This window comes from Vicia villosa, linkage group LG2 (assembly GCF_029867415.1).
Source record: "Vicia villosa cultivar HV-30 ecotype Madison, WI linkage group LG2, Vvil1.0, whole genome shotgun sequence".
Taxonomy (NCBI): Eukaryota; Viridiplantae; Streptophyta; class Magnoliopsida; order Fabales; family Fabaceae; genus Vicia; species Vicia villosa.
In genome coordinates, this window is record NC_081181.1 from 159,431,261 (window position 1) to 159,442,093 (window position 10,833).

Consider the following 10,833-nt stretch of genomic DNA (forward strand, 5'->3'; position numbering starts at 1 on the left):
ACTGAATTCCTCGAACACTTAACTATTTTTATGACCTAATATATGACTAAATGCATGTGTGATTTTCATATATGTGATGTATTGTGATTGAAATTTAAAGAACTACATCATGTACACAAATTTGTTGTTATGATCATCAAAAAGGCATATGATAAAACTAGCAAGTAAATATTTTTTATTATTTATTGATAGTTTATTATTTATTTTAACTTATAAATGATATTTCATGTGTGATAACAAGTTTTATACTAGCATGTGTTATTATTTCAACTTATAGGTGTTTAAAGGCTAGACACCAAAAGACGTCTATTCATGATGTGCATCTTTCTTCCTTAAGATTTATGAGTCAAGTGTACATTAATTTTTTATGTTGGTTATTTCCTTATTTGATGTTATAATGTATAAAATGTTTGCATTTTTTATTTAGATGTAAAATATATAGTTTTGACTCATAATATATGTCATTTTGGTTTTAGTTCACAAACTTTCTATTTTGTTGTTGTTTTTGTATTTGTTATGTTTCATACAAATACAAGTAACAAATTTATATTTCAAAAAGACAGTATTTTTCCACGACGGGATCTTCCAACCGTGGGAAAAAGTGTCCCCCCTTAATATATCACCTTAAAGTCACAATCATGGTGGAAAGTTAAGATTTTCACCTCGATTAAAATTTCAACTGTGGGAAAAAGTTAGTGAAACGTGACATTTTAAAAATGTCAAAATATTGTTGCTGATATTCAAACCCATTTTTTTTACCACTGTTAGAATGTCCAACCGTGGTGAAAAGAGGCGTTATATCTAGTGTTTTTCCTCGACCATTAGCCCAGGGTGAAAGGTAACACAATTTCTATCACACTCTTATCACACTCTTCGTTACTAGGGAAAACTAACTGTGATAAAACCATTTTTCAACCGAGGTGATAAATACATTTTGTAATAGTGATATATCATCTTTTGTATATGAAAAAGTTTCACTTACCTCTATCCAAAGAGAGAGTAGAACTATGAAGCATGGAGAGAAGATTATCAATCAGGAGTAACTTACGGAGAAATAAGAGTCGCCTCCGCCTGAAATCTAAAACAAAAATTTCATTGATTAGAAAAAAATGTGTATCATCATTAAATACAAAAACTATGAATTAATTAAGTAACAATAATTATTAATTTTGATCAAATTTTATTTTGAAAATTTTATCTTTAACAACCTTTGTATTTAAATTTAAATCTATACAATAATTAACTGAACTTCGAAAACTAAGTACTTATTTTTAGTCACACAATTTTATGTACAAAACTTACCCCACATCTTTCCGCTAGTTAACAAAATTAATTAGTATCTCATTTTTTTAAAATAATTGCATATCTATATGTAAAAACTATATATACTTCTGATCATATGCATGTGCCTTCATAATTAAGGAGGACAATATTATTTTGTAAAATATATTTTTTACTTAAAAAACAAGAAAAAATTATAATTGATTCATGCAAATACATACTTAGTTTTTTATTCATGTATGCATGGATGTTGTTAATATGATTAACATAGTTAGGTACGTAAAACCTTTTGATATCACTAACAGAAGTACTTTATTACAAGTAACACATCATATAATTCTCCTTCTATTTAAACCCTCCAACACCCATTATGATTTCCATCTCTCTACTTCACCTTTCACTCACACACACTCTTTCTCTCTATCTTCCTCTCTTATATTCTCACTCATATATACATGCAAAAATAATGGACAAAAAACCCTGCAACTCATCTCAAGATCCTGAAGTGAGAAAAGGACCATGGACCATGGAAGAAGACTTGATTTTGATCAATTATATTGCAAATCATGGAGAAGGTGTTTGGAATTCCTTGGCCAAAGCTGCTGGTAATTTTTTTAATAAAGTAATATTATTTTAAATTTATATTAATTAAATGTTGAGTATTCTTTCTATTATTTTCATTATTTCTCTAGTTTTCTCCACAAACCCTAGCTAGGGTAATATTATTTCTTCTTCTATAATTTGTAAAAAATGAATTTAGTGATGTCTAGGGTGATATTAAACTATCAACTCAAGTATATATTCCAAAAAGAAATTTATTAACTTGATATTTTTTTCTTCTAGGTCTTAAACGTACAGGAAAGAGTTGTAGGCTTCGATGGTTAAACTACCTTCGTCCGGATGTTAGAAGAGGGAATATTACACCTGAGGAGCAACTTTTGATCATGGAACTTCATGCAAAGTGGGGAAATAGGTGAATATTTATATATTTTCATTTTATTATAATTTACTTTTATTAGAAAATATAGTGCATGCTCTATCTATAACTTTTGATCATAGATCTTAGGTTTTTTTAAAAATAAATGATATTTTTTAAATTATTAATAATTTAAATTAAATTTTAACCATTAATCTTTGTCTTGTAAAAGATGAAAGAAATTATTGGCTCTCTCTCCTTATATAAGTAAACACACCATGAGAAATAGCAAGCATTAGTATGTTCATGGAAGGCCATTCCAAAAAAAAGTATGCTCATGGAAGACTAAGGGAGAGAACTTTGTGCTTGAGAGAAATCTAGCCAAGAAGAAGACTTCAACACATGGGTGATTGTAAAACCTATGGTTGAAAATATTGCTTATGCGTACAAAATCAGTTTCTTTGTTTTTAAAGGCTTCAAAATGATTTGTTTTGTGGTTTTATATCCATATGGGAGAGTTGGAGAGTTTTCCTTTAAAGGTACATGTTATATGTTTTCCTTTTTTCTCAATTCTATCTTCCTCTCCCTATCTCTCCCCCTCCATCTACCATCCTCTCTCTCCATCCTTCTCATCTCTTCTTCACTTGTTTTCCTATAATGAAAATGGAGCTATAAAACATATGCATGGAAGGTTTGTAGATTTTGATCTCACTAGATCTTAAGGAATAAAGAAATTCATCAATGTTATATATATTTTCTTTCTATTTTCTTATTATAATTCTCATGCCCTTCTTTTGAAAAAAAAATATTTATAGAGTGTAAAGTTTTTCCTTCTTTTATTTAAATTATTTTAAATTTTTAAACTTATAATCATCTATGCTATCTATGTGAAAGATGGTGTAAGGATGGTTTATTATAGAAATATTCTAGGTTTACAATTGGATCGAGCTTTGTACACTTTATACTAGGTTTCATTCTTAATAAAAAAGTTTTTTAATTATATTTTTTTCCATTAAAAAATAATAAAAAATAGTTAAAGAGATCTCTTATTAATAATAGTTTATTTTCTTATGAAAAAAACGTTTTGTTTAAATAAAAATAATAATAATTTTCTCCATACAAAAAAAAAAGTAGAAATCCAAAATCAATTTTTTTTTTTATATATTAATAAAAAAGTATGACGATAAAATGTTAATCAACTTGTAGCAATTTGGATCCCTATGTGCTGCCTCTACGTCCTTTGCAATATTAATTAGAAGAAAAAAATAGAGAGAAAGAGAGCATATGAATCTAAGAGAGAAATAGACATAGAGATGTTGTTGAAGGAGGTTAGATGTGTATAATATTGATGTTCACTCTGTAGAAGGTGATGGAGAGGATGGAAAGAACTCTACTGAAAATATATCAAGACTTCTATATTGACATATAGATAGTGATGGAGAGGATGGAGAGAAGTTACATGCACATGATTTAGACGTTTACTTTGAACAAAGTAAAAAAAGTTTCAAGATCTCTATTACCTCTCTCAATAGTAAAAGATAATATTGAGAGAAAGAGAGGTAAGAATAATAGTGAGAGTAAATGAGAATGAGATGAAAAAAAAAGATAGATCTAGAAAATGAAGAAAACTTGAGAGAACTCCTTTTACATTTTTTTTCTTTCATAAAAGACAAGAGTGAGGGAAAGAAAGTTAGGAGATTTTCTATAAACTAGGGTGAATATGAGATGAGTGAGATAATAATGAAATCGTGATGGAAAGGATGGAGAGAGCTTGGGATAATTCTCACTCTACATAGGATTCAAATAAGGTAAAATAATTTTATATAATAAAATTATTTTACCTCAAACTCTCCTACAAAGAAAAATGAATTTAGAAGAAGAAAAATAAAAGTAGAATAGAAATGATAAAATGTTATAGAAAAAGGAGAGAAATTTTGTTATAGAAGATCAATTTTAAAAAAAAAATAGTATAAAAAATAGTTACTTTTCTAAAATTAAAAATAAAAAAACTAGAATAAATGGTGTGTGCCTCAAAAATAATTATTTTCTAGTATATATGATAATGATGCCATTCATTTTCCTATATAGCCATTCAATTTACAATATGCAATCTATAATAATAATAATTGAGAACCAAATAGCTTTGGACAAGGCCATGGCTTCTATTTTAGGTTGAGCTCATGGAAAGTGGGGCATTTTAAAATAGCACTCTAGTCACATGACAAAGAAATTTCAAAATATGTAGAAAAAGAAAAAATTCAAACAAATATTGTCATGCAAATTCAAGAGTGCAATTTTAAATTTTAATGCACACATAATTAAACTATAGCTATAGCTTCACACCCTATCTAGTGTACCTTCTCAATCTTCCAACCCAACCAAGAAAACAAGTACAAAACACAAACAAGGTAAATAAAATAGTAAATACACAAAATAATTATTTTTATTCAAATATTACCTTTATTTACATATAGTATATAAAGTTACTAGCTTTTATAACTATACCTAGATATAATGAAATATTCTAGGTAATGTTTGCACGTGTCATTTTTTGAAAAAAGAGATATAAGTGAATTGAAGTTAAGATAGTCATAAAAGAAAAGAAGAAAAATTATAACTTGGGAGGAAAAAAATAGAAAACTATTTTATGAAGATGAATGTATATGAGAAAGAGAAAGAGAGGTTTGAAAAAATGTTTGATTTCTACTACCTGAGGAATGTACGAGATTTTGATGATCTTGGAGCATAAATTTTTTCCATTGTATCATCAAAGGGATCTTCAAGATCTTATAACAATAGTCTTTTTATATGTGAAGTGTAACATGCATATCACTTTTATTCTCAACCAAAGAACATGGTCTTACTTGGACACATGATGCATATTTATTATTTTTGTTGCTACTTTTTACTTATCAATAAAATGTGACACCATTTGACAGCTTTTAATTGATATCCACTTTATGCCTTTTCTTTTTCAAGAAACTTGTTATATATATTTCAATCCCTTTCTCTTTTCCACACATGCACATTTTTCTATAACCTACTATTCTCATTTTTCATATGGTTTCCAACATACCATGTTCATTTTAATCGGCTTGCATTCATTTTTCTTACCCTCATCAATATACTTCATAAACTTAACATTTAATCCAATATTTTAAACCATAGTTATAGTAACCATGAATTAAAGACAAAAAAATAGTGAAAAAAAAAACTCTAATTTTCTATCACAAAATTTAGTGACGAATTTCGTGTTTCTCTTCTCTAAATTGCATTGCGTAATTTAAATATTTTATTTTAAATGAATTTACAATTGCATCATGATCTTCTTCGTTATTTGATATTTGAGATTCTCTTATTAATCAATGAGAAAAAAAGTTTGTTTCTATCATTGATTCGGACCTAGAGGTATTCAGTCATAATCTAAATGACACAATTTTTTTTAACACTCATTAACTAACTAGTTGATAATGTGTGAAATCTAGGTTGATCCAAAGTGAAAAATCTCAATGTATATATAGCCAAACTAGATCATTGCTTTTTCAGTTATATGTCATTGTCTTTTTATACAAAAACAATTTCACCATTGTAGGTGGTCCAAAATTGCAAAGCATCTTCCAGGAAGAACCGACAATGAGATTAAGAATTTTTGGAGGACTAGGATACAAAAGCACATTAAGCAAGTTGATAACCCTAATCAACAAAATTTTCAGCAAAAAATGAGTTTAGAGATAAATGATCATCACCACCATCATCATCAACAACCAAGTAGTAGCCAAGTTTCTACTTTGGTAGAGCCAATGGAAACTTATTCTCCAACTTCATATCAAGGAACTTTGGAGCCATTTCCAACTCATTTTCCAACTATCAATGATCATCATCATAACACAAATGGTTGTGCCAATGACAACAATACCAACACTTATTGGAGCGTGGAGGATTTCTGGTCAATGCAATTACTCAATGGAGATTAAATTAATCAATGGTTAACCAAATCATATCTCTAAATAATTAATATATAAATAAATATAATAATATATATTTTCATAAGTGCAAATATATGCCACTTATAAGCTAGAATATTATATATCTAGCTTAATAACAAATATATAATTAGGCATATGTTCATAAATAAGTAGTAGTTTAATTTGAGTTTGGTGTTAATTATGAACTAAGTTAGTTATGGATTGTAATATAGGTGCATAATATATACTTTTATAAGTATATTTGCATGCTTTTTCATTTATTTTTATTATAAAGTAAATGAGTTAGTAGGTGGTGAATTATTATGTGAGATATGTGTTTGAGAAACCGCAAACTTTGAAGAAAAAACATGCTATTATTTTAGTAAAATCCTATATTATTATTCCAATCTATTTTTTTGCCATTAAAAAACACATATATAAGTAGCTTATAATATGTTAAGGTTTTGATTTTTGAATCTCTGACTCAATCTCAAGCTCAAGCTAATGATTATGGTTGTCCTTACATAAACTATAAAGTATATAGATTTATTTTCGTACATACTATATAAAGACTTATAATTAGTTAGAATAAGAAATTTGTACAAAAGTAAATTAGTCAAAACTTATATATATTTAATCATGTTAGTTACTTTTCTCTTATAATCTCAAAGTTATAGATTAGGTAAAGTTGTGTAAGATGTGAATGATGATGAGATATTATTGTATATGGTATATAGTATCAAACTTATCTTTATATGAATATAAATGGAAAGACAACCATGCAAGTATGGGCATCAACTTGCATTCAAATTTTGGAAAAAGAAATTGCCAATACATTGCCTAACTTTCACCACTAGAAACTTGACACGTGGTTGTGAAATAAAAACACATCAGCTATTTTTGGCAAAAACTCAACTCAACTTTTTCTTATTACCTAATTTAGTGCATGGCCATGCAACATTGGACCCCGACGTAAACCTAATTTTCTTGAGAATGAGTGTATAGTTTAAGTCTTCACATGGCCCTTTTAAATTCCACATACTATATATCTATATGATAAACAATATATAATATATATGTAGTTACTTTCTTCACATGATATACCCCTACTAATATTTTGATCATTAGGAAATAAATTATAACTAAATGTTTTAAACCAGTCTTAAACTAATCTTAAAATCAATCATTTAGGGTTTCAATTCTCCTAACAATTATTATTATTATTATTATTATTATTATTATTATTATTATTATTATTATTATTATTATTATTATTATTATTATTATTATAATATTGTGAATTAAAATATATCAATTTATAATGATATGTATTAGTTTCTCAAAATAATTTTTATATATGTCGATCTGTCGAAGATTAGACCTGAATCAACGGGTCATACTAAAACATATGTGATATTATTTTTTTTAAAAACATTATTTATTATTATTAAAGTTAGAGATGTAATTAAAAGGATTGTCATTTTGTGAACACAAAGTTAGGCCAATGAGAAGATATAGTAGTAGCATTGATAGTGTACCGAATTTCAACTTTAGTTAGCAATACATATTTGGACAATGGGATGAGAGGGTCACTTGAGACTTGTCTTGTGTTGTGTTGTATCTCATAAAGGAAATGAGGACAATTACTTGTGACTTTTTAACTGCATACCTATTTCCTTGTATCTTCAAAAGAAAAAAAAGAGTTTCTCTCTTACACCACCTAGCTATTTTTCATTCCATACTCAATTCAATCACATGTTTTGTGTGCATAAAACTTTTTCTATATTTAAAGGGAAAATAGCATGTGATGGATAAGGATCATTCACGTTGAGGGTCGGCCACTATATGAAAACGTGAGGCTTCTAGCTATTTTTAAATATGAGACAAAATTAATGATGGTTAATACTTGTAATTTTGGTGGAATCACTAATGCTATAATCATAGTCAAGTAACAATTTTATTTTCTTAATTCATAATTGTATCTACAAGTTATGTTTCCTTAATTATTCCTCGGATATTATAGAAAAGAGTTTGGACCATTTAAAATTCAATTGAGATGTATGTCAAATTTAAGTAGTATTGTTATTGTTTAAGTCAAAATTTGAACTTTGGATTTTTTTTTCTTCCAAACGATTCATTTTTAAGGAAAAGTTATTATCAATTATTTAGTTGTTAAAAGAAAACCAAACGTGTAGTTTCATGAGCGGTAAGCAAGTTAGGAATCTTAGGCATGTGATTCAACTCGTGTGTCATGCATATGAAAATTTATCATTCAAAAAAATAAATAAGAGAGCTAGTCAATGAGGTTGATAGAGTGAGGGCTGTCAATGAGGTTGATAGATCTTTAAAAATAATAATTTCATTGTTGTGGACGGCGAATAATTTGAAAAAGTAAAAAAAAAAAAATACTAAATATATGGTAATGTTGGTTGTTAATGAGGTGATTAATTTAGTAAGAGGTCTAAGAGAGCAAGTCTTATTTTTAAGATGAATTTTGAGAAAGTATATGATTTAGTTAGTTGAAGTTTTTTAGAGTATATGCTTATCCGATTCAAGTTTAGTGAGAAGTGGAGGTCTTAGATCAGATCTTGTGTGTTTGCTCGTAATCTTATGGTGCTGGTAAATGAGTGTTCAACTCAACAGATCAACATTCAAAGGGGTTTGGAAAAGGGGGGGTCTTCTACCTCCTTTCTTTTTCATGCTTATGGCTAAGGGGCTAAGTGGTTTAGTTGCTAGGATCGAGGAGATTGGTCTATATTTTGGGTTCATGGTGGACATATTTGGGTTAGTCGCGTCTCATCTTCAATATGTTGATGATACCATACTGGTCGCTGACCATACTCTATAGAATTTGTGGAGTGTTAAAGCAATCCTTAGAGATTTTGAGCTGACTTCGGGCCTTCAAGTGAATTTCTTTAAGAATATTCTTATGGCGGTTAATGTGGATCCAATCTTTTTCATCACTATGAGATTAATACACTTCCTTTTAAGTAACTTGATTTTCTAGTGGGGTATAGATCTCAACTTACAGCTTCTTGAGATCCTTTAGTTAACCTACTGAATAAGAGGCTTCATTCCTTGAAGCATATATATGTTAGTTTGGGTGGCAGATTGGTTCTTCTTAATTTTGTACTTAGTGTTATCCCTATATTCTTATTTTCAATTTACAAATAAGGTTTCTTTGGGGTAGGATGAAAGGCGCTTCAAAGATATCTTTAATTAAATGAGATAATGTTTGTAAGCAAAAGAATAGAGGGGCTTAGGAGTCGGGGATCTCCAGTTGATTAATCTTGCCATTTTGGGGAAATGGATATGGAGATTTCTTACAGGGGAATGAGGTCCTTGGAAGGGTATTCTTGAAGCTAGATATAAGTTTTAGTTGTTTCCTCTCTTTATGTGTGTGGGGGGGGCAGAGGTTTTCCGTTCTACTTCTTTTTTATGGAAAGAGGTGTCACTTCTAAATTCCAAAGAGGATATATATATCTCGAATTGGTTTGTTGGTGGTATCATTAGGAAAGCTAAGTCAGGAACCCAAACTTCCATTTGGCAGGACCATTGGTTAGGATTCATTCCCTTATAGACTAAGTTTGCTAGTTTGTTATCCAATTCTCTTTAATCTGATGAGTTAGGAAGGAAGATTGGTTTAAGTGGTTAATATGGGTCCTGGTTGGGATCTTAGGTAGTCGAGATAATTTTTTTCTTAGATCGCTCTGCGTTTTTGAGGAACTTCTCACTTTACTTTGAGACATCACTCTTTCTTTGAATAGAAATAAGTGGATTTTAAAGGATACTTGAGATGGTAATTTCTCAGTTTCCTTTATTTACCATGTTTAGATGGTTAGCTCTATCTCTTATTCGGCTTCTCTTCCGGTTGAGAGCCTAGCCCTCCCCCTTATCTGAAATAGTTGGGCTCCATCTCAGATCTTAGTCTTCTCCTAGAAATATTTGCATGATAGACTTATGTCTAGAGAGAACTTGTCTAAAAAAGAAGTGATTTCTTATCTTAGTAGGATATCTTGTCCTTTGTGCAAGAACTTGGTTAAGTCGGTTTCCCACCTTTTTACTTATGAGCTAGCCACGTTTGTGAGGTATATGATTTTTCTGTGGTTGGGGTTAGTTATTCCTAATGACCCTAGAATTCTTTTTTAGTTTTTTCTTTCTTTAAGGGAAAGATTAAGTATAGGATTAGTTATCTTATGATTTAGCACGCTATAGTCTGGTCCATTTGAAAAGTCTGTAATGATGTCATCTTTAAGGAAGTCACAAAACCTGTGAAAGAGGCTGAGATAAGATTTATTTTATCTGGAAGAGATTTCTAGGTAAATGTTGAAGCGGTAAAGCGGCAAGCAACAAAAGTTTTGGAAATATTTATCCGGGAAATTATTGTGTCCACAGAGATTAGTGCTACTGAACTGCCGTTCGACGTATTCTTAGTTCTTGAGTTCGAGTTAAATGGATTTTAAGTAAAAACGGAAAATATAGCATATGAACATAAAAAGAATTCATTCTTGATAGAGAATAATTTATCTGGTTTGAATCTAAACTACTCCTCACAAACTTAGATTTATCACTCCGCTGCACTCAATCTATAATACTCATCAGAATCATTGCATATCCCTCGCATCAATGTCCATTTCTGCAACACCGACGAGAGTTCAACTATACTGCTCT

At 29.3% G+C, this 10,833-nt stretch overlaps 1 protein-coding gene across 1 annotated transcript; it reads left to right on the forward strand.

Moving 5' to 3' along the window:
• Positions 1 to 1,649: 1,649 nt before the first annotated feature.
• On the forward strand, positions 1,650 to 6,569 carry LOC131652727 (MYB-like transcription factor EOBII). Its single transcript, XM_058922673.1, has 3 exons — positions 1,650 to 1,886; positions 2,125 to 2,254; positions 5,790 to 6,569. Exons 1-3 carry the CDS (start codon positions 1,652 to 1,654, stop codon positions 6,169 to 6,171), a joined length of 747 nt encoding a protein of 248 aa, XP_058778656.1. The 5' UTR covers positions 1,650 to 1,651; the 3' UTR covers positions 6,172 to 6,569.
• The last annotated feature ends 4,264 nt before the right edge of the window (positions 6,570 to 10,833 follow it).